The following is a 25,000-nucleotide window of genomic DNA, read 5'->3' as shown; positions in this document are numbered from 1 at the left end:
ATTATTATTATTAGCCACAAGTAAGTTGTGGACATTAGTGAGTTGTGGAGTTACAGGATGTCTGTAGTTCTGTAGAGTTGTTGCAGATGGTGAACTGCTCATTAACAGATCATTAACTGGTGTGTTCATACAGGCTGCTGGCTGAAAGGAAATGGAGAGACAGAAGAGATCACTGCATACACAGGAGGCTCAGTACTGCTGCCCTGCTCCTGCACTGACCTCCACAGAAAACCTGAGACATTCATATGGATGAAAACCAAAAATGAATATAACTGGGTACAGATATCTCCTGAGAGTGATCAGTACAAAGAGAGATATCAGCTGGTTAATGATCACTCTTCAGGAAATCTCTCTCTGCTCATATCACACCTGACTGAAGAGGATGGAGGAGTTTACAGGTGTAGTGTTAAAGGGGGTGAATACAGAGACATCAGACTCACTGTTAAAGGTAAATGAATCATTTTTATTCACAATGCTACTTCAGTGATAATCTCATGACAGATGAATCTGATGTTGTAACAGCAATGCAATATGTTGATGTTTGTTCATTCTCCAGGTTGCACACTGAATCAACATGAAAATACTAGAAAGTTGTAAATACTGCAGTTTCATTTCTTATTCATCTTTTTTTCTCTTCAATTCCCTTTAAATTTTCCGCTGTCCATTTTAGGCTGAATGCAATTTTTAGCTAAATCATAGAATATGTGTGGTGAGATTTTAAAGTGTCTTATTTATAGGTTTATATCTGAGCTTTTGAATAATGCTTCATGTTCACAACATTTACATCATTAAACTCTAGGCACATCGTATATTTTTCTAACAACATTTTGTATATTTTCATGAGATTGGATTGTAAATGCTATCATAGCTGATGTGATGGTGGTGTACCACCCACTTTTTAATGCAACAAATTTTTGAGTAAAACACATTTACATATTTTTGTATTATGTTCAAAAAAAAAAAATTCCAAATTTGAGAGAATCAGTACATCTTTGTCCCTGTCACATTTTGGAGGGATGCAATCAGTCAGACCTAAGTGAAGGATGAAACAGTCCTTGTGTTTATTAACTAAAAATAAATAAAAAACACACAATGTAAGAAACACAAAATAAACAAAATCAAATACCAGAAAGTGTCACTGAAAAAAAAAGACACAATCTAGAAAAACTTAATAAAACCCCAAGAAACCAAACACAACAACAAACAATGACTTGACAAAGATAGAGACAAGAGGGCAGGTATAAATAACATGACACAACCACATGACCTTCAACAAGGTATAGTTGTTCCTGACAGTCCCATAGATTATTGTATATAACTTTTGTACCATTGACCACCTTCCTGTCCGATTTTGATTTCCTGTGAGTCCTTTGGTTTCTTTTGACTGTCCAACAATATGCTGATAAATGGATTGGTGACTAAAAATTACATGCCACCCTGTGATGGACTGACATCCTAGTCAAATGTACAGAGATGCAAGGTGGATGGTGAAGGAGTGTATAATGGATGTGGAGAGTGTTGTTATCACTGTTGTCACTCCTCCTTTCGCAGCAATCCAGTTCTGAGCTACAAGGGAGCTCTCTCCTGTTAATTGACAGGGTGGTTAGGGCACACACTAGGGTCTCTAACATTCTCTAGGGGTGTTCTGGTCTTTCATCTCTAAACACGAGTAATTATTCATTATGAGACTTTAATCAAACCTCATTAACATTTATTAAGTAAGAACTTTCTACCAGAACTTTATTAATCTATGTCTATGTCCTGGGTTCATGTAGAACTCTGAGTCTCCTTCATCATGATAGCTGTTCTAGTTGTTCCTTCCTTGTTCCCCCATACCTCTCATACATCTCGCTCTCTCATTGGCTGATCTTACAGTGTTGTACATGTGGTTACACCACAAGAGTTGGACCAAATCATTTCAAAGATGCTTGAAATACTGGAGCGTGTAAACTCTTCACAGAATGGGTGGATGATGTCACTAAACTGATGCAGTGTCTTGCTCTGTAGAAAGTGTTTAAAATAACATTTAAAAATAAAATAGCACCTTTTTCTTTACTAGCCATTTGATTATAAAAATTTGTGATTAGTGGACACAAGTAAGTGGTGTATATGTGGAGTAACAGGATGTCTGTAGTTCTGTAGAGTTGTTGCAGATGGTGAACTGCTCATTAACAGATCATTAACTGGTGTGTTCATACAGGCTGCAGACTGAAAGGAAATGGAGAGACAGAAGAGATCACTGCATACACAGGAGGCTCAGTACTGCTGCCCTGCTCCTGCACTGACCTCCACATCAAACCTGAGACATTCACATGGGAGAAAAACACAAATGGAAATAACTGGGTACAGATATCTCCTGAGAGTGATCAGTACAAAGAGAGATATCAGCTGGTTAATGATCACTCTTCAGGAAATCTCTCTCTGCTCATATCACACCTGACTGAAGAGGATGGAGGAGATTACAGGTGTAGTGTTAAAGGGGGTGAATACAGATACATCAGACTCACTGTTAAAGGTAAATGAATCATTTTTATTCACAATGCTACTTCAGTGATAATCTCATGACAGATTAATCTGATGTTGTAACAGCAATGCAATATGTTGATGTTTGTTACATTTGTTATGTTTTTACACTTGTGTCCTGCCTTCACTCACCACACATCACACTCTTTATTTATAACTTATTAAATCTTTCTCTCCTTGCAGGTGCACCAACAAGACCTTCATCATCCACACCAGTGATCACAACAACTTCACCTCCTTCCAGTCCAGGTACCACACACCACTGATACACACTGGAATGAACAGTCTTAGTTTTAGTGTTAGTACATTAGAACATCAGCTCACAGCAAGAACCCACACTAACTTTATCTGCTCTTTCACAATAAAAGGTACAAAACCAACCCCAGTGCTCAATGATGAATCAACTGCACACTCTGAAACATCTTCTGATAAAGGTAATGATCAATACACTGCATTAACGTTTAAGATTCATGATGTTTTTCTGTTCTCCTAACATCTCCAGGAACAGAATCTCTTATATCTACTCTTTACAAATAAACACTTTATAAACACAAAAAATGACCCAGATAGTTAGTAAGAAAAATAATAAAGCTAAAAATGAGTCTGAGATCATGTGGAGATTCCACCAGAGTTCTCCCTGTGAGTCTGTAAAGGAGCTGTTTCTATAGAAACGATAATGTATTAGAACCAGTGCATTAATATAAATTGTCAGAGCTAGAAAATGATTCAACATCACTGACCAATCAGAATGGAGAATTTAAACCCCTGTGTGTCCTTTTCACTTCTCCTCTGTTCCTCACAGACACCACCATCAACATCTGTACTGCTGTTGGGGTTCTGCTGCTGCTGCTGATACTCGGAGGAGTCATCTACTGGAAACACAGAGGTACACACACACACACACACACACACACAGACAGATTTCTGAATTTCACTCTGTCTGGTTTCATTCTCTAGGACAGGGACGAGGACAGAGCAATATCAATAATAGACAAACATGGCAGCAGAAGGAGCAGGTCAGAAAACACGTCCATGTTTCTGTAGAGTTATTGTCACCTTGTTTGTGTGGGTATGTGTGTGTGTGTATGTGAACTTTTTCTTATACATCATGTTTTTGTTTTTTTTAACAGAATGATTCTGATGTTCTGTACACCGCCATAAATCCACAAACTATACACAACAAAGCAGAAGAAAAGGTGTGTATAATTCTAAATGTGTGTAGTTTATATGTACATTGTGTGTGTGTGTGTGTGTGTGTGTGTGTAATAACATGTTATTGCTGTTCTATTCCTGCAGGATGATGTGACGTACTTGACTGTAGTCCACAGTAACACTGTGAGAGCAGCACACACTCCAATGGCATCAGAAGATACTACAGTATACGCCAGCATCAAAACTAACTAACACACACACACACACACACACATGCACACAAACACACACACAAACACACACACACACACAGACACACACACACACACACACACATGCACACAAACACACACACACACACACACACATGCAGACAAATATTTTTGAAGATTTTGCTTTCAGTTATTCTAAACTGTTGCTTGCACAAAAACAAAAAACATCAATTTTCTATTTTTGTTGAACTTTTTACATGTTCCATTATTTTCAGCTCTATTAAAGCAGTGGTTTGATCCACATATATAACCTGAAGCTCTCTGCTGAAACTGTCTATAGATCATGTCGTGTCTTTTAGGAAATAATTTAGAGCTGAAGAAATTTTGTCTCCGCCCACGCTGAGGTGATTTCTGGGCCGTTCATAAGACATCTGTGAAATAATATAAATCCTTCAGGTCTGTACACACCTGTAAAAATGACAATAGCTCACAGCTTTAAATATAACAGACTTCATATATTACTTGTAGCTGAAACAATTTGTTCATTTTTATTCCTATTTCAAAAATAAATATCAGAAGCTGAAAAGATCACAGTGGATTATCTTCATGTACACAACACGGAAAAAAGTCCGGCACTTTCTGTGACAGGATTTCAATGTCTGCTGTCCATTTGTCCGAACTTACATCCTTTGTCTGTGTCAAATTAATGTTTAGAATTTCCTCATCTATAGTTTCTGATTCCTCCTCAAAGCTTACTTGATGGATCTTTTGTGACATACTGCCACCCAGTGGTTTGGTTTGTGACAGTAGGAACAGAAAGCCTTCTGGGCCGGTTTACATGCATTTCTTTTGAACATGCGTACAAACATATTTTGTTTGATTCTTCTGAGAGGCTTTTTTGTTCACCACTTGGTATTTTAATTTCACATGCACTGCTCCCACTTAAGACTCTTCTTCCCTGATGATTTGAATCTGCTTCTGTCAAAGTTCAAATTGCTGAGCGATTTCAAGCACTTTCAGCAGCATTAAGTCTTCTCCTTTGTCTAACAGTCTTTTTTGGATGCGCTTCTCAACATCTGTGATTATTACATCAATCAACATGTCATCTGGATCGGCATTCTCGCAATCCATTAGTATAAGTCTCAAGTCCTTCACAAAGTGATCAGAACTCTCAGCAGTCCCTTGCTTTATTTGCTTAAAACAGTGTCTGGCTATCCTCTTATTCTTTCTCGCCCTTACATAGCTGCTGAATTCGTCCAAAATATTATCCAAGAAATTGTTGAATGTATCATTTCCCTCACCTTCCTCCCAGCTGAATGTCTTGTAGATTTCCTGGCCTTTTTTGCCGATCCACATACCCAGCCAGCCTGCATGCTGCTTTGTGGTTATCTCTGGTAGCAGGCCTTCAAAGACAAATGTGACGTGTCTCCAAAATCTTTCAAATTCATGATACAAATCCGGAGCGTCCCATTCGATTTTTGGGTAATTGAACTACAACAATGCCATACTGCATTATCTGTGCTTAGCAGACTTCTGAAAATAATGCACGAAACTGACACACTGCTTTTGAACGTTCTGTGTTGCTTTACTTCTTTTTCTGCAGTGCAAAAAAACATGAGGAGGAGGAGCCTAAACCAATCAACCACAGAGTCCGGAATGTTTCTTAAAGACACACTGACAGAATGACAACACATTACAGTAGTGATATGGTTCAGTCAGATACAACACAACATCATAGCCTAGTCCATGCTGTCTACTTCTATTAAGTTATTCGCCTCTGTAGACTTCAAAGTTGGAGCAATAGCCACTGTCCGACTCACAGAGCTCCCATACCTTGATGCCCAGTTTGGTTTTGCAGGCGGAAATGCACTCTTCCCTTGAAACCAATCATAGCTTCATCTACAATGAGGTTTCTTCTAGGACCATAGGCTTCTTGAAATTTCTCAGTCAATAAATCCAACAATGGTTGTAATTTGTAGGGTGGATCAGAATGAGATCATCATGGTTGGTGTATTTGATGTGTCCCTCAGGTGAATGAACTTATTTAGCTTAAAAAAATCAAGTTTTTGGCATGGTGCTGGAGATGTGGGGATCACCAAATGTTATATCTGGGCTCTAGTAATTCCACTGTCTTCATAGCTGCTTAATTCCAAACATAATGTTTATTGTAAAGTATGCTCAGATTTCTGATGCATCTGTAGGCCGCCATATTGGATCCAGACTGCCACTTGCACTGACCACCTGTTCATTGTACCTGAATTTGTTTGATTTGTTTCTTCAGGAACAGTCTCGGAGAATGATTGGGTTATTGATAGGCTAACGGCCTAGCTTCTGGTGGTAGATTGTGTTTTGGACCAGTTTTTACCACAATATTTACCTCACAAACTGGATTCATATTTCTCGTCCATTTTGCTGAAATATTCTGAACTGCGTATTGAAAATCTTTGTCACTTTCGTTTTCAAGATACTCCTCACCCAATGAAAAACTTTCTGACACATCTATGTCCTATTCATTAGACGATAACTAGATTTTTGTTCCCATTCTTCTACATATTCTGAATGTAAAACCTTCAAAATCGGACTCCACTGCAATCTTACGCTAGTCCATTCAACAACTTCAACACACAAAAACTTGTCGTATTTTTTCACTTTTGAATTTAGGTGGAAATAGGTTTAATCTCACAGTTTCTCGCTTTAGTATGAGAGTTTGGTAACATACCTATTTTTAGAACGATCACATAGGACAGTGGTTCCCAAAGTGGGCGTCGCGAAACAGTGAGGGGGGGTCGTGAGCTGATTTCCAGAAATCAAATAAACTTTTTAAACTATTAGAAATAGCATATTTTATCCATAAAAAACAAAAGACACAAAAATTGTAGTTAATGGTAACATTTAAAAAAAAAAAAACATGCAAATAAAAAAGCCATTAGCCTTTTGATTTTCTTTCCATTCAGTCGTGTCCCCTGAGGGGATTACGTCAGATTAACGACACAGCAATAGTGTCAATTGCAGCAGACCACTTTACAGCACCATCTTAAACATTTGGACATGTGCACATAGATAATTTTTTTAGGCTTAGGAGATTTTTGTTAAAATGAAACGTTGGATAATATCGACCAAAGGCAACACAGGGACGCCAGCGGAGAGGCCAGTGGAGGAAAGCGGAAAAGCACCACCGTCAGAAAGGCCATCGACCTCAGGTACAGACAGAGACCGGTGGGTGCATGAAGAGGACATCCATAAGCAGTCGGGTCAGCCTTACTCTAAGTGTCGAAAATATCGAGAGGAATTTATCCAGTATGGATTCACATGCGTCATCATCAACGATGTACAACATCCCCAATGTGTAGTGTGCACTGAGGTGCTTGCACATGAAGCCTGTAAAAATGCTACCACACTTGAAAACCAAGCACCCCTCTCTTGCTGCTAAACCAGTAGAGTTTTTCAGGTGAAAGGAGCGAGAGTTACAAGGCCAAAAACAAACAACAATCCCCACCAAAGCTCAACAGGTATCATATGAGGCGGCATATTTAATTGCACAGGCAAAAAAGGCTAGAATCAGTGCCGCTGTCTAACGGGACTATTGCCTGGCGCATCTCTGACATGGATCAGGACATAAAGTGTCAGCTGGTGGAGAGAGTGAAGAAAGGGAAATACAGTTAGATGGATGTATCAAACTCTGCCCAGCTGCTTGTATTCATCAGATACAGTTTTAACTGGAAAACTTAATGAGGACATTCTGTTTTGCACCCTGCTGGAGGGAACATGCCCAGGCGAGGACTTTCTCAAAACTTGACAACAAACTTGGATAGTTTGGATAGAATAATTGGTGAGTGTGCTCTGTTGTGTGCAACATTTGTATATTTTAACCATCTCTGAGGATAGTGTGGGTCTCAAGTCACTGGCACCGTTATTTTGGGGGTCGTGGGCTGAAAAGTTTGGGAAGCCCTGACATAGGGCAGGGGAAACCACTGGATTTGGACAGAGTTCATGCAGCTAGGTTGGATAGATACACTTTATAAAATATAGAAGAATAGAGTCTGCTACAGGGGAAAGGTCCTGATAGTCAGTAAACTTATTGCCTCAGCACTGTGGCATAAAATGGCCCTACGTGGCCCTCCTGCTGGTGTCATCAAAAACATTCAGATGCTTCTGGTGGATTTTTTTTGGTTAGGACAGCATTGGATCAGGACACCAGTGCCGTATCTGCCTCTCCATGAAGGAGGCCAAGGACTAAATAATGCAGGATGTAGGGTTGCTGCTTTTAGACTGCAGGCTGCACAGAGACTCCTGGGAAGATGGGGAAAATGTCAGATGGACTAATGTGGCATGTGGACTCTTGAGGAGCAGTGGACAATTGGAACTTAATCATCATCTATTTTTAATGGATCTGAATGGGGTGGCTGCAATGGACTGGCAACCTGTCCAGGGTGTACCCCTGCCTTTCACCCTGTGTGTGCTGGGATAGGCTCCAGCAGACCCCCGTGACCATAGGAGTCCTAGGAATAAGCGGGTATAGACAATGAATGAATGAATGGGGTGGATTTAAATGCTTTAACACCAATTGCTGGCACCAAGCTCACAGTGTGTTTGACAAGGAGGGCTAAAATTGATTGGGGGTACCTCAGCTGATGTTGTAATGACTTTGAGGGGCCTGAAATTTGCTTGTATTACTGTAGCATTTGCTTACTACAAACTCATTAGAGATTTGGCTACCTTTGAAATTTCTTGAGGCTTAAATGAAATTCTATGTGAAATAAATGATGGTGTTTTAGAAAGGTTTCTGTAAAAAGGGGAGGGGGATTGATTCCTGCACTTTTGTTTGTTATTGTGAGAAGACAGCATTAATGTTATTCATTTTTCTTCTAAATATGTTTATTATAGGTTGTCATATTTCTTTATTTTAAATCTTTCTCTTTATTTCTCACTCTGTCTCTCTTTCTCTCCCCCCACATTGACAGCATCAGGATTGTGGACTTGTCATTCAATGTTTTGGCCACTAGAGGCCTCTATGTTGCATGTTGTTGTCCCTTCTGTCTTTTTATAGTGTTTTTGCTGCCACCTGTGGCTGTTTTCCTTGTGTGGATTTAAATTCCTCTGTTTCTTACTTCCTTTGCTTGGTGTTAAATTGTGCTAGATATGGGTTAGTTGTGTCACCCATGTCTCACTTTAGTAATGCTGTTGTTCTTATCTGTTGTTTTTTGTAATGGTCTCATACTTTGGACATTTTGTTTTTCACACTTCAGCCAGGAAAATTTCTGTTGATTTTGTACTTCCTGTTTTTAACTGTAATTGTTTTGACGGTCATTTTATTCATTATGGTGGTATTAAAAATGAATAATAGTTTATAGTTATAGACAATTTATTATGACATTCATATTTTGGACTTGACTGGTCAGTGATGAGCTGCTAAATTTGCACTTCCTGTCTCACCATTTCCTGTGAGGGTGTGAATGAGGTAAGGTAATAAAGCTGCAGTGTGATATTTAAAGTGTGTTCATTATGATGAGACACGGTGCAGCAGTTGGTCAGTGTGTGTTTAGCTCTAATTCTCTCTTTGGATTAATGTGTTGGTTTGGATCCTCAGTAAGAATGCAGGTGTGTTTTCTTCTCCTCCTTATACAGCTTCATATCACTGAAGGTGAGTCTGCTGATCTCTCTCTCTGTCTCTCTCCTGGTTAATATGTTTGATTACATTTATGTTTAATTCCTTTTTCAGGAAATATTGTATGTATTTATCTTTTAAAGCATGAAGTCATGCACTAATCTTTCTTAACATACTGTATGTAAATGTAAAGTGCACACTGACGATTTTTTATGGCTTTGTTTTTGCCACCAAATAGAATGTAATAGTAGAAGAGAAATACAAACATATAAACATGTTCATTATTGGACTTTCATCAAACCTGCTTAACACTTATTAAAAACTTTCTGCTGGGACTTGCTATGTTCTGGGTTCATGTAGAATGCAGAGTCTTTTGTCAAGATTGCTGTTCTGCTTGTTCCTTCCTCGTCCCCCTACACCTTCCTCTCGCTCTCTCATTGGCTGTTACTCATCGAGGTTCTTACAGCGTCATACATGTGGTTACACCACAAGATTTTATACCAATCATTTTAAAGATGCTTTAAACACTGTGTGTGTAAACTCTTCACAGAATAGATGGATGATGTCACTAAACTGCTGACCCATGTGATGTGTTCACACTTTCACTTCCTGCAGCAGCAGTTGGTCTCTTTTGTGGTGTGTCACTAAAATAGAAGTGGGTTTCTCTGTTCAGAGTAAAATACATGCAGAGTTTCAGTGCCTCAGAGTAACATGTGCATGTGAGCATTGTGTAGTTTGTGTTCTGTGGATTAACACTTGACCATGTGTGTGACAAATGATGAGAGATCTTTACATTCAAACTGACACTTGATAATCTCTTCATATGGATAAATTTGAGATATATTGTATTTGTTCTTCTGTTATTGCCTGCACCACAACCCTCTAAACATTTTTGCCTGACTCGGTAGAAACATCATGTGTGGAAACCACAGGGCTGTAGCTGTGTGCTGAGTGCTTGCACATCAATGATTTGACTGTAGTTGTGTATGATGCAGTGTGTTGTTCTGTAGGAAGAGGATATTAGTGGATTATAAATTAATTAATTTGTGATTAGTGAACAAAAGTAACTTGTGGACATTAGTGCCTTGTGGAGTTCCAGGATGTCTGTAGTTCTGTAGAGTTGTTGCAGATGGTGAACTGCTCATTAACAGATCATTAACTGGTGTGTTCATACAGACTGCAGGCTGAAAGGAAATAGAGAGACAAAAGAGATCACTGCATACACAGGAGTCTCAGTACTGCTGCCCTGCTCCTGCACTGACCCTCACAGCAAACCTGAGACATACACCTGGGAGAAATACACAAATGACTGGGTACAGATATCTCCTGAGAGTGATCAGTACAAAGAGAGATTTCAGCTGGTTAATGATCACTCTTCAGGAAATCTCTCTCTGCTCATATCACACCTGACTGAAGAGGATGGAGGAGATTACAGGTGTAATGTTAAAGGGGCTGAATACAGATACATCAGACTCACTGTTAAAGGTAAATGAATCATTTTTATTCACAATGCTACTTCAGTGATAATCTCATGACAGATGAATCTGATGTTGTAACAGCAATGCAATATGTTGATGTTTGTTCATTCTCCAGGTTGCACACTGAATCAACATGAAAATTCTAGAAAGTTCTGTAATTACTGCAGCTTCATTTCTTATTCGTGTTTTTTTTTCTCTTAAATTCACTTTAAATTTTAGGCTTAATACAATTTTTAGCTAAATCATAGAATATGTGTGGTGAGATTTTAAAGTGTCTTATTTATAGGTTTATAGCTGAGCTTTTGAATAATGCTTCATGTTCACAACATTTACATCATTAAACTCTAGGCACATCGTATATTTTTCTAACAACATTTTGTATATTTTTATGAGATTGGATTGTAAATGCTATCATAGCTGATGTGATGGTGGTGTACCACCCACTTTTTAATGCAACAAATTTTTGAGTAAAACACATTTATGTATTTTTGAATTATTTTTTGTACTATTTGGCAAAAAAATTCCAAATTTGAGAGAATCAGTACATCTTTGTCCCTGTCACATTTTGGAGGGATGCAACCAGTCAGACCTACGAGGAGGATAAAACAGTCCTTGTGTTTATTAACTAAAAATGAACAAAAAACACACAATGTAAGAAACACAAAATAAACAATATCAAATACCTATAAGGGAGCTCTGTCCTGTTAATTGACAGGGTGGTTAGGGCACACACTAGGGTCTCTAACATTCTCTAGGGGTGTTCTGGCCTTTCATCTGTAGTGTTTTACATTCTGCTGATCTCTCTCTCTTGCTCTCTTTCTCTCTCTCTCTCTCTGCATCTTTTTGTATGTATGACTGTATCTTTTAAAGCAGGAACTTATGCACTAATCTTATTTATGAAAATATAAATTGCACACTGAACAACTGAACTTATTTTACTGAGTTTTGGAGTTTCTATTTTTGGCACCAATCTAAATGGGAATAGAAAAATAAACACAAGTAATTATTCATTATGAGACTTTAATCAAACCTGATTCACATTAATTAAGTAAGAACTTTCTACCAGGACTTTATTAATCTATGTCTATGTCCTGGGTTCATGTAGAACTCTGAGTCTCCTTCATCATGATAGCTGTTCTAGTTGTTCCTTCCTTGTTCCCCTGCACCTTCCTCTTGCTCTCTCATTGGCTGTTACTCATCGTGGTTCTTACAGTGTTGTACATGTGGTTACACCACAAGAGTTGGACCAATCATTTCAAAGATGCTTGAAATACTGGAGCATGTAAACTCTTCACAGAATGGGTGGATGACGTCACTAAACTGATGCAGAGTCTTGCTCTGTAGAAAGTGTTTAAAATAACATTTAAAAATAAAATAGCACCTCTTTCTTTACTAGCCATTTGATTATAAAAAAATGTTATTAGTGGACACAAGTAAGTTGTGTATATCTGGAGTTACAGGATGTCTGTAGTTGCAGATGATGAACTGCTCATTAACAGATCATTAACTGGTGTGTTCATACAGGCTGCAGACTGAAAGGAAATAGAGAGACAGAAGAGATCACTGCATTTACAGGAGGCTCAGTACTGCTGCCCTGCTCCTGCACTGACCTCCACATCAAACCTGAGACATTCACATGGGAGAAATACACAAATAGAAATAACTGGGTACAGATATCTCCTGAGAGTGATCAGTACAAAGAGAGATTTCAGCTGGTGAATAATGACTCTTCAGGAAATCTCTCTCTGCTCATATCACACCTGACTGTAGAGGATGGACGACTTTACAAGTGTAATGTTAATGAGGGTGAATACAGATACATCAGACTCACTGTTAAAGGTAAATGAATCATTTTTATTCACAATGCTACTTCAGTGATAATCTTATGACAGATGAATCTGATGTTGTAACAGCAATGCAATATGTTGATGTTTGTTCATTCTCCAGGTTGCACACTGAATCAACAGACAGTGGATGTGACTGGAAACGTGGGACAGTCTGTCCTTCTGCCCTGCTCCTGCTCTGAACTACAAGCCAAACCACACACTTTCACATGGATCTTTTATAAAGCATCAGATCCCATAAAGATCTTCCCAAAGGAACAGACAAATCGCTACACAGATAGAGTTCAGCTCTTTAATGATCATCCTCCAGGAAATCTCTCTCTACTCATATCACACCTGACTGTAGAGGATGGAGGATGGTACAGGTGTGAGATCAGCAACAAAATCAGTAAAACCATTCAACTCACAGTGAAAGGTAAAGCAACCTTCTGTATGTACTGTAAACCATGTGTACATTTAACTACAGAATTTACCTATGGGCATAAAATGTTTTAATAAATGTACACTACTACTTTATTAAAAGATCATCAAATCCTGCTGAAATTAAAAGTGACAAAATAAGAAACTAAATGTAGAAATCAGATGACAAACGTTTTTGTTCCATGTTCTGTCCCTCGTCTGTGTTTGTCTTCATGATGACAGATTATCAGAGTTTGTGTTCTGACCCTCTTTCACTTCTCACTACGATTCCTGGATTGTCTTTAATACAGAACATGCTAAATTTCCACACTTGTGTCCGGCCTTCACTCACCACACATCACACTCTTTATTTATAACTTATTAAATCTTTCTCTCCTTGCACCAACAAGATGTTCATCATCCACAAATGTGATCACAACAACTTCACCTTATTCTTATATATAAGCTTCAAGATGGCGGCGCATACGGATGCATCTGTGCAGTGTGAGGTGAGAGAATGCTGTGTTTTCATTTTTTATGGAGACGTGGTTAAATGAAAACACACCAGACTCTGCTATCCAGCTAGCTGGGCTAACATGCTACCGTGCCGACCGAGTACGTGCCAAGGGAGGAAAGATTCACAGCGGGGGTGTTTGTTTATATCAGAGAAGCTTGGTGCCAAAATGCTGTTGTTGTTCAAAAACACTGTTCTCCTCTGGTAGAGTTTATTATTGTTAAGTGCCAACCCTTCTACCTACCGAGGGAATTCACAGTGATTTTACTCATCGCTGTTTACACCCCCCCCAGTGCTAACAATAGCAACCGGAATGATGCACTCAGTGAGCTCTATCACGCTATCAGTGAACAACGAACAGCACACCCAGACGGATTTCTCATCACTGCTGGGGACTTCAGTCATGCGGATTTAAAGCCTTTTTTACCGCAACTTCATCAGCACATAAACTTTCCCACAAAGGGCAACACATTGGACTTATATGGAGTATATTCAAGCAGCAAAGGAGCATAGAAAGCCCACCCCTCCCCCACATTGGACTCTCTGACCACATCACCATCATGCTCAGACCTGCATACAGACTGAAGGTGAGAGTCATCAGACCAACCAAGAAGGATGTACGTGTGTGGTCAGAAGGGGACCAGTCTGTCCTACAAGACTGTTTTGACACTACAGACTGGGACATCTTCAAAGAAGCAGCAAGATGGCGGCGCACACAGTTGCTGCGGCTCAGTGCTCTACCAGTTAGTGCTTTATTTGGCTATGTGTGTACGCGTTCTATTTTATCTCGTGCACTTTCTGTGCTGTGAATACCATCTTCAGCCGGAGTGAGCTCCTAAGAATTGGAATTTGCTCCGGAGGCAGTGTTACAGCCGAGTTTATCCACTCGCATAATATCCCGGTGGACATAGCGAGAACCCCCGGCTCACCATGGATTACCATCCCAGCGGTGAGACGGCACAGGCAGCGCAGAGACAGGAAGCAGAAGCGGGGCGGCAGAGCCGGCGGATTCTGGTAAGAGCAGAGGAGGGGGGCTCTGTGTGTACATTAATAACAGCTGGTGTACAAACACAGTGACTGTAGACAGACACTGCTCCACGGACTTGGAGTATATTACTGTTAAATGCAGGCCCATCTATCTTCCGAGGGAGTTTACAGTAGTCATAATAACCGCTGTTTACATTCCACCGGACGCTAATGCTTGCTCGGCTATTGGACTTTTACATGGGAGTATTAGTAAACAGCAGAGCATGCATCCTGACGCTGTGCTCATAGTAGCAGGGGATTTCAATCACGCGGACCTGAAAGCAGCACTCCCTGGATTCCACCAGTATGTTAAATGTGCTACTAGAGGAGCTAACACTCTGGACAAGGTCTACTCTAACATCAAGATGGGCTACTTCCACACTTGGCCCAGTCTGACCACTTGTCCCTGCTTCTGATCCCCACATATGCCCCCCTCTGTAAAACTGCTTCTATCAGCACAAAAGTCATCAAAACTTCGCCTGATGGTGCCTCTCAGCAGCTGCAGGACTGCTTCGACAGGACCAACAGGGAGGTGTTTGAACATAAGGACCTGGGAGTGTTCACAGACAGTGTGCTGTGCTACATAAAGAACTGTACAGACACTGTCACAGTGGACAAACGTGTCTGGGTTTTTTCCAACCAGAAGCCCTGGATGACCCGGGAGGTCAAGCAGCTGCTCAGAGAGAGAAACATTGCTTTCAGGTCTGGAAATCAGGAGCAATACAGTGCTGCCCGAGCTAACCTGAAGAGAGGCATCAGAGAGGCCAAGCTGGATTATAGGAGGAGGATCGAGGCCCATCTGGACAGTAACAACAGCAGGCAGGTGTGGCAGGGAGTCCAGCATCTCATTAATTTCAGGACCATCCCTGGAGCTGCTGAGGGTGACGCCACACTGGCAGAGGAGCTAAACCTCTTCTTTGCACACTTTGAGGTGGAGCCACCAGAGACAGCCACGCCACACCCCAAGGCCCTGAAGAGCTTAACCCTCATAGTCAACGAGAGGGAAGTTAGGCATACGCTGAGGTCCATGAACCCAAGGAAGGCTGCTGGACCGGATGGCGTCCCTGGCTGGGTACTGAAAGACTGTGCGGATCAGCTGGCTGGAATCTTCACCAAGATCTTCAACCAGTCGCTGGCCCTGTCCACTGTCCCACCATGTCTGAAATCCTCCACCATAGTCCCATTACCAAAGAAATCTCACATGTCGAGCCTGAGTGACTACCGGCCAGTTGCACTCACACCATTGGTAATGAAGTGCTTCGAAAAACTGGTCCGGAGTCACATTACATCATTCCTGCCACCAAGCTTCGACACTCACCAGTTTGCCTACAGGGGAAGCAGATCCACAGAGGACGCCGTGGCCACAGCCCTCCATGCTGCACTTTCCCACCTGGAGAAGCAGGGGAGCTACGTCCGGATGCTCTTTGTGGATTATAGCTCGGCGTTTAACACCATTCTTCCCGTCAAACTAGTGGACAAGCTTAAGGACTTGGGGCTTCCACACTCCACCTGCATGTGGATTAATAGCTTTCTGTCTGATCGCAGTCAGAGGGTCAGAGTGGGCCGACACATCTCTACAGCCCTCAGCCTCAGCACCGGCTCCCCACAGGGCTGTGTTCTGAGAACCCTGCTCTACACTCTTTACACCCACGACTGCACACCCGCTGACCATTGTGAAGTTTGCAGACGACACTACGGTGGTGGGACTCATATCAGGAGGGGATGAGTCAGCTTATAGGGACGAGGTGGAGCGGCTCTCATGGTGGTGTAAGGAGAATAACCTGCTCCTCAACACCACAAAGACCAAGGAGCTGATCATTGACTGCAGGAGGAAAAAAAACGGACATTACCCCACTTTCCATCAGTGGGGACTGTGTAGAGAGGGTAGCTGACTTCCGGTTTCTTCGGGGGTCCATATAGAGGAGGGCCTGACTTGGAGCACAAACACCTCTGAGCTGCTGAAAAAGGCCCAGCAGAGACTCTACTTCCTTAGGGCACTGAGGAAGAACAACGTCACTCAGAGACTACTGGTGTCCTTCTATCGGTGCTCCGTAGAGAGCATCCTAACCTACTGCATTGGCGTATGGTTCTCCAGCTGCACAGTGGCTCAGAGGAAAGTGCTCCAGAGGGTCATAAACATGGCACAGAAGATCGTCGGCTGCCCTCTCCCAACACTGGAAGAGCTACACTCTTCGCACTGTATTAAGAAAGCCCAAAGCATCCTCAAAGACACATCACACCCCGGACATGATCTGTTTGAACTGTTACCATCAGGGAGGTGATACAGGACAATCAGAGCCAGGACAAACAGACTAAAAAACAGTTTTTATCCAACAGCCATAACCACTCTCAATAATCAAAAAACACTGTTTTCATGAGATGTGAAACAATTTTCCGTGCCTATTTATTTATTTTTTATCTTATTTATTTATTTTTTATATACTAATTAGTACTTTTTTTTTTAAATTGTTTGAATGTATGTATGACTGCTGCACTTTGACTGGTTGGCACTTTTAAATTTCGTTGTACATGCAAATGGTACAATGACAATAAAATTCTATTCTATTCTATTCTATTCTATTCTATTCTATTCTATTCTATTCTATTCTATTCAACTTACAATAACCACACGGACATAGAAGAATATACTGAGGCTGTTACTGCATATATCTTAAAGTGCAGAGACGATGTCACACACAGGAAAACCATCACTATTCGGGCTAACCAGAAACCATGGCTGACAGGAGAAGTGTTCAAACTTCTGAGGGCACGGGATGCAGCCTTTAGAGCTGGTGACACTTCAGGCCTAGCAACTGCAAGAGCCAACTTGTCCTCGGGAATCAGGGAAGCAAATCAACAATACGGCAATAAAATATCCGAACACTTCAGCAGCTCCAGAGACACACAGAGTCTCTGGAGAGGCATTCAAACTCTTACAAACTATAAACCCCTACCACAGACCTGTGACAGTGACATGTCTTTACTTAACAGCCTCAATGATTTCTTTGGCCTTTTTGAGATCTACAACAACATGCAGGGACAGAAGATCTCACCTCTCCCACATGAGCAGGCTGTGTGTCTGACCCCAGATGATGTGGAAAAAACCCTCCTGAGGATAAACCCACGCAAGGCAGCCGGACCAGACAACATACCTGGTCGTGTTCTAAAGAATTGTGCTGCAGAACTCAAGGATGTACTAACCAACATCTTCAACATCTCTCTGAGTCAAGCTGTTGTCCCCAAGTGTCTCAAGGCCACCATAGTAATTCCAGTCCCGAAGAAGCCACACCCATCCAGCCATAACAACTACAGGCCCGTTGCACTGACCCCCATCATTATGAAGTGCTTCGAGAGACTGATCATGTGGCACATTAAATCCATTCTTCCTCCCTCCCACGACCCGTTCCAGTTTTCATACAGAACCAACAGGTCCACTGAAGACGCCATCTCAATCACCCTCCATCCAGCCCTTACACACCTGGACTCCAAAGACTCGTATGTGCGTATGCTATTCCTGGACTTTAGCTCGGCGTTTAACACGATTATCCCCCAGCAGCTCATAAGTAAACTAAGACACCTAGGAATGAACTCCCCACTCTGTAACTGGGTTCTGGACTTCCTGTCAGAGAGACCACAGAATGTACGAGTCGGCGGAAAAACGTCTAAGACCATCACACTGAGCACAGGGTCAGCACAAGGATGCGTGCTCAGCCCGCTGCTCTTTACCCTGTTGACCCACAACTGTGTACCCAGCTACAACACCAACCACATCATAAAGTTTGCAGACGACACAACTGTAGTGGGCCTCATCACCAACAACAACGAGGCCAACTACAGGAGTAAGGTGAGTCATCTGGTCCAGTGGTGTGCCGACAACAATCTCTTTTAACCATCAACGGTGCTGCAGTGGAGCGGGTGAACAGCACCAGGTTCCTAGGGGTGCATATTTCTGAGGACCTCTCCTGGATGACGAACACCACATCGCTGGCCAAGAAAGCTCAGTCACGCCTTTACTTTCTTCGCCGACTGAGGAAAGCACAAGTCCCGCCTCCTATCATGTGCTCCATCTACCGGGGCACCATTGAGAGCATTCTCAGCAGCTGCATCACTGTGTGGTATGGAGGATGCACTGTGTCCTGTTGAAAGACTCTCCAACGCATAGTGAAAGCAGCCAGCAAGATCATCGGTGTCTCTCTGCCCTCCCTTGTGGATATCTTCCATACCTGTCTCACTAGTAGAGCCACCAGCATTGCAGTAGATGGTTCACACCCATCAAACCTCTACTTCAGCCTCCTGCCTTAAGGGAGAAGGTACCGAAGCCTCCAGACTCGCTCCACAAGACTCAAACAGCATTATCCATCAGGCTGTCAGGATGCTGAACTCTGTCAATCATGTCCCTCCTCTCATACCTACTCCTGGACTCTGAAACCACAGCTCACCCACACTTTATTGCACATTAGACACTTTATACTGTCGACAAAGTTCTATACAAACTGGACTGTTTACAAACACTTGTTCCTACATTACATGTTTTAGCATACTGTACATGCACAAACTATTTCAATCTCACACTGTTTTGCACTTTACACTTTACAGTCTTATTGCACTACTCATACTGCTGCTATTGTACATATTGTACATGCTGTTTTTCTACCTAACCTTTTTTTTGAAGTTTACATTTATCTTCATGTTTATGTTCATGTTTACAACTATCTTCAGCTTATTTGCATCTTGAGTATATTTGTATATTACTAGAATTCACTGTTTACACTTACTCAGATATGTCCATTCAGAAGTTCAATTTATTTTTCACTGGTTTATTTATATCTATTTAATATAAGTATACTACTGGTACCACCACAAATCTATTCTTTTTTGCACTAACTGAAAGTACAATATTAATACTGATGAGAGAAGAGAAGCGGTATTTCGATTTCTCTGTATGTCTGCACATACGGTGGTATTGACAATAAAGAAATCCTTGAACCTTGAACTAAAGCAGGTACCATACTAAAACTGATAATGATCAATACACTGCATCAACTTCTGTTCATTACAGATACACTTACTGTCTTCTCCTGTTCTGCTAACATCTGCATGAAAAGAACTTTCTCTTGAAACTATTCTGTGTAAATGATCTCTATAGAGACTCAGCAGTTATACAAGAAATGACACATCTACAATCCCCTTATCAACCATTCTATCAATATTCTCTCTTTTCTCTACCTTTACACTTTCCGTCACTGATTCCTTTACAAATGTGTAAAATTTGAAACATGTAAAAAGTGATGAAGTCACATTCTGATTGATTTTGGTGATGTCTCTCCAGATCCTCTTCCATACATCCCTGTTGCCATGGTGACTGTGATCTTTCTGCACGTTATTGTGGCTGTGGTTTATTGCACCACCAGAAAGAAAGGTACAAATACTTTCAAGCCATTGTCAGAAATTTATCATCCACTTTCCCATAATTTTAGCTGCATGACCTGAGCTTTTCTTATTTTATTCTCCAGGTCCTGGTAAAGTTCATTACAGCAGAGGAGATGGAGATGGAACAGTGAGTCTGCAGTAGAGAAGACCTCAATTTGCTGATTCATTAATAAATTTACCGAGAGATTTGTTCAGAAATAGTCTTGCTTAAACAGTTCTCTAAATACTAAAAAAAAAAATAAAAGGTTCATTTCTTATTCACAGTTTGTTCTCTCCAACCCTTTTATACTTTCAGCTTTCCCTTTGATGCTTAATAGTAGTTTAGTCATAGAATAGTCATATTGTGTATAAGTTTATAACTGATGCTTACATGCTTTTGAGAAATGTTTCATTTTCACTAGACTTACATCATTAAAATCTAGGCACATTCTATTTTTCTCCTCAGTAAATTTTGAATTCTGATGTATTGGGACTGACGCTGGTGATCCTTCATTTTCTGTATTAACAAATCAAAACAAAACCTTTTATGTATTTTGGCATTGTTTTGCACTAAATTTAAAAGAATCAGTACATCTTTGTTGTATCGTTGAATTTAAACAACCATTGACCACCTTCATCAGTGGAGTTCTCTTGCTCCTCCAGCCCAGATGCCTGGTCTTGCTTTCCTGTGGGTCCTACAGTTTCTGTTTACAGTCCAAAAGCATGCTTGTAGAAGGATTGGTGACTCGAAATTGCATGGCAACCTGTGATGGACTGACCTCTCCTCCAAATGTACAGAGATGCAAGGTGGGTGGTGAAAGAGGGCATAATGGATGTGGAGATTGTTGTCTTCTTGGTTGTCCTGTGTTCACTGGCAAGCGGGGCTGATCAGCATTGAGACCGAACCCAGAGAGCTGTGTGCTGATTTTCAGCACAGGCTCACAGTGCAGGATTGCAATGTAGTTTTTGATGATGTCTTTGGCTTTTGAGGAAGCGAGGGATGAGCAGGGTCAGCATTACCTCAAAGAAAAACATGTTCAACCCTTTGTGTCTGCTGTGCCTCTTTAAACTTCTCAAGCTTTTTTTAGCAGCGTGCAGAGCCACTCCTGCAATCTTTTGTCATCAGAATTTTATGTTATGTTTCTTCCACCCTACCTTGCAGCCATGTGCCTCCATGTTTTCTACAGCAAGCAGGATGCTGAAGTGGAGCTGTCTTTTCAGCACTGGGCAGCAGCCATGGTGTGTGGAGAGTGTCGGCTTTGCTGCATGTGGGCTACAGCCCCACTATCACATTAAATCCTCCTAAGCTCTAGGCCAACTGCAGGTGGAAGATGGGCCCATAGGACATACCTTTGGGAGATGCAGTCAGCATTTCTGTGGTGGATCCCTGCTTGATGCTCCTGGAAATGAAGGTCTTGCAATGAAAGGAACAATCTTGAGTTTGTCTATTTAGCCCTGGCCATTCACTATAGAGTGCATGGTCTGTCACCAGTGTGAAGTGATGGCAGGTACTTTGATGGCCCACTTTATGCTGATGTTGAGAGGGAGAAACTTTGCAAAGGGCCCCTCTCTCAACAACAGCATACTTCAACTCGGCAGGAGAAGCATCTGTGTGGACTGTGAGGAGAAGATCACTTTCTGGATTCTGCTTGATGGGAGAGCTGGCAAATGCCTAGACCTAGAATGGCCTGGTCCTACTAATTGGTCCCTCGTACCCAGTCTGAGAGGTGGAATGCTAAAGAGGTACAAGTAGGGGAAAATCTTATGTAATTCATGTAACTTCTCCTGAGGTGTTATTGTCTCATGGTTGACCAGATGAATTATCCTTGGATTGGATAAAAAGACATTAGCAAACTTCTTGCTTTGTGTGGATGTGAATTCTTCTCCTAACTGGACATTCAGTGGTATTTGTAGGGAGAGTAGCAAATGCACATAACACTAATAAATTCATTTTTTTAGCCTTTTGGTGTGATATAATTTGGGTCACTGCTCAGTCTTTTGCAGGAGGACATTTTACATTTTTGGACACACTCTCTCAAAGACTGTCTATGGGATCTGCCATTATGCCAAGAACTTGCAGTAGAAGCATCTGATATCCCAATTGGAACTCCCAGGCTGGTCAGTTGTAGATTCACTGCTGGTCCTTTTGTTGTGGCCTCCATGTGTTCAACGTTCCATTATTCTCTCTCTCTCTCACTGTCACAGTGTTCACAGGTCATCATCTCCCCATCCAACCCAATCGTTCTAGGCCTTTCTTGGCTACAGCTCCACGATCCACTCATTTCCTGGAGGGAAGGAGACATCTTGAAGTGGTCACCTCACTATCATGAGAACTGTTTTTTACTCCATCCTCCACGTCCATGTTGTTCCACGTCCATTGAGAGCCCCATCACCACGACATCCACCACTCTTCCCAGGGAATATCACAACCTCAAGGAGGTATTTAGCAAAGAGATAGCAGCCAAGCTTCCCCAACACCAGTCATGGGATTGCGCCATTGAGCTCCTACCCAATGCCATGCCACCTAAGAGTAAAGTTTACCCTCTCTCCATACCTGAAAAGCGAGTTATGGAGGAATATATTCAAGAAGCTCTCCCTGCAGGATACATCCGGCCATCTACATCCCCGGCTGCAGCAGGTTTCTTCTTCGTGGAAAAGAAGGATGGTGACCTCCAACCATGTATTGATAATCATGGACTGAACGCCATCACAGTTCCCTACCCCTATCCTCTGCCACTCGTGCCTGCGGCCCTCAAACAGCTCCAGGGAGCCAAGATATCCACCAAACTAGACCTGCGCAGTGCCTACAATCTGATCAGGATCAGGAAGGGGGATGAATGGAAAACGGCCTTCCACACCACGCATGGGCGCTACAAATACCAGGTCATGCTCCTGCTGTATTCCAGTCTCTGCTACATTGATGACATCCTCATCTACTCCCCCGACCATGAACACCACATCGGGCACATTCGGGCCATCCTCCACCGTCTAGCAGAACATCACCTGTATGCCAAGCTGGAGAAGTGCGAGTTTCACTGAAATCCATGACATTTCTTGGTTATGTAATATCACAACGGGGGGTGGAGATGGACCAGAGTAAAGTGCTGGCAATCACAGCCTGGCCGGAGCCTTCTACTACCAAAGACCTACAATGTTTTCTGGGTTTCACCAACTTTTACCACTGTTTCATTAGAAACTATAGCACCATTGTGAACCCTCTCACATCCCTGTTAAAAGGGAAGCCACGTCACCTCCAATGGACTGATCCAGCCAGGAGAGCATTCCAACTCTTAAAACAGAGCTTCAATTCCACTCCCATTCTCTGCCATCCTTGACCTGACTTACCTTTCATTGTTGAAGTGGACACATCTAGCAGTGGGATAAGAGCGGTCTTGTCACAGCGTCAACCTGGTTCCAGAAAGGTATACCCATGTGCTTTCTTCTCTAGAAAACTCACACTGGCAGAGGTGAATTATGATATGGGAAAGAGAGCAACCTGTCCAGGAAGGCGGCCTTAGAAGAGTGGAGGCACTGGTTGGAAGGAGCCAACCACCCATTTTTGATCGTCACCGATCATAGAAACCATGCCTACGAGAAGCCAAGCGACTAAACCCCCGCCAAGCCAGATCGGCTCTGTTCTTCTCCCGCTTCTCTGTCATGTACCGACCTGGCTCTTAGAATGGAAAAGCTGATGCGCTCTCCAGACTCCATGACACCACAAGCCAACCTGCTTCCCCCAAGCCTAACCTACCTTCATCTGTTCTCATAGCCCCAGTCCAATGGGACATTCTAAGGGAGATGGAACAAGCCCAGCACTCAGTCACCTCCACCCAACTGCCCTCCTGCCAAAGTGTTTGTTCCCACCGCGCTACAGAACAGACTTATACAATAGACTCATGAGAGCCCAAGGTATCCACAGAACAACCCAGCTGATCCAGCAAAGGTTCTGGTGGCCATCCCTACACTAAGACTGAGGAGTTCGTCAGGTCTTGCATCAGGTGAGCCCAGTCACGAACAAGCCACCAGCTACCTGAGGGCCTCCTAGAGCCATTACCCATTCCTCAGCGCCCCTGGTCTCACATATCTATTGACTTTCTCACTGACCTCCCAGCGTCTCACGGATTCACCACGGTTATGGTCATCATAGATCACTTTTCAAAGGGCTGCAGACTGGTTCCTATGAAAGGGCTCCCCACTTCTATGGAGACTGCTCAGGCTCTGTTTCAACATGTGTTCCGCATCTACGGTCTACCTGAAGACATCGTGTCTGACTGAGGAACCCAATTCACGTCTCGTGTCTGGCTCGAGTTCTGCCACCAGCTGGGCATCAACGTCAGCCTGAGTTCCGGTTACCACCCACAGTCCAACGGCCAAGTAGAATGCATCAACCAAGAACTGGGAAGATTCCTTCGGACCTACTGCAGCTGCGAACAGCAAAAGTGGAGTGAGTTCCTGCCCTGGGCCGAATATGCCCAGAACTCACTACATCATTCATCCACTGGGCTGACTCCATTTCAGTGCATTTTAGGTTACCAGCCACCACTATTCCCCTGGTCTGGGGAACCATCTTGTGTCCCAAGCGTGTCTTGTGACCTTTTCACCTGCTTACCTGTTTACGATTCTGCCTGCTGATTTCAATAAATATCTGCACATGGATTCTAACCCTCCCGCATCCAGCGAGTCCTTACACTCACTCACACACACACACACACACACACACACACATACAGACATAATCTGACAGACAGATTTTTTCAGGATTCTGGACCTGTCATTCTATTTTTTGGCCACTAGAGTTTGTTGTGGTTCCTTCATGTTATTTTCCCTCTGTTTGTTTA

At 42.2% G+C, this 25,000-nt stretch overlaps 3 protein-coding genes across 3 annotated transcripts in view; all 3 read left to right on the top strand.

Moving 5' to 3' along the window:
• LOC131353858 (junctional adhesion molecule-like) overlaps positions 1-5,768 on the top strand; it is a 17,188-nt gene extending 11,420 nt beyond the window's left edge. Inside the window, exons 2-6 of the mRNA XM_058390932.1 lie at positions 134-448; positions 2,201-2,515; positions 2,707-2,772; positions 3,326-3,409; positions 5,671-5,768. Of these exons, the coding sequence (XP_058246915.1) occupies positions 134-448; positions 2,201-2,515; positions 2,707-2,772; positions 3,326-3,409; positions 5,671-5,768 (878 nt within the window). The remainder of the gene's footprint in view (positions 1-133; positions 449-2,200; positions 2,516-2,706; positions 2,773-3,325; positions 3,410-5,670) is intronic.
• Positions 5,769-6,981: 1,213 nt separating this feature from the next.
• On the top strand, positions 6,982-12,817 carry LOC131353857 (uncharacterized). Its single transcript, XM_058390931.1, has 3 exons — positions 6,982-7,215; positions 10,641-10,977; positions 12,495-12,817. Exons 1-3 carry the CDS (start codon positions 6,982-6,984, stop codon positions 12,815-12,817), a joined length of 894 nt encoding a protein of 297 aa, XP_058246914.1.
• A 75-nt stretch (positions 12,818-12,892) lies between these two features.
• Positions 12,893-25,000, top strand: part of LOC131353856 (cell adhesion molecule DSCAM-like) — an 18,018-nt gene continuing 5,910 nt past the window's right edge. Inside the window, exons 1-3 of the mRNA XM_058390930.1 lie at positions 12,893-13,229; positions 20,083-20,172; positions 20,267-20,310. Coding sequence (XP_058246913.1) covers positions 12,893-13,229; positions 20,083-20,172; positions 20,267-20,310 — 471 coding nt within the window. The remainder of the gene's footprint in view (positions 13,230-20,082; positions 20,173-20,266; positions 20,311-25,000) is intronic.

Source organism: Hemibagrus wyckioides, linkage group LG06, assembly GCF_019097595.1.
Source record: "Hemibagrus wyckioides isolate EC202008001 linkage group LG06, SWU_Hwy_1.0, whole genome shotgun sequence".
Classification (NCBI taxonomy): domain Eukaryota; kingdom Metazoa; phylum Chordata; class Actinopteri; order Siluriformes; family Bagridae; genus Hemibagrus; species Hemibagrus wyckioides.
This window is presented reverse-complemented; position numbering and strand designations above follow the sequence as displayed.

Bases quoted from the DNA above. Each gene is read 5' to 3' on its own strand.
- LOC131353857 (XM_058390931.1), top strand. From the start codon at position 6,982: ATGAAACGTTGGATAATATCGACCAAAGGCAACACAGGGACGCCAGCG. The intron at 7,216-10,640 runs GTACAACATCCC...ACTGCTCATTAA, and splicing joins CATGCGTCATCATCAACGAT to CAGATCATTAACTGGTGTGT. The intron at 10,978-12,494 runs GTAAATGAATCA...GTGTTCATACAG, and splicing joins CATCAGACTCACTGTTAAAG to GCTGCAGACTGAAAGGAAAT.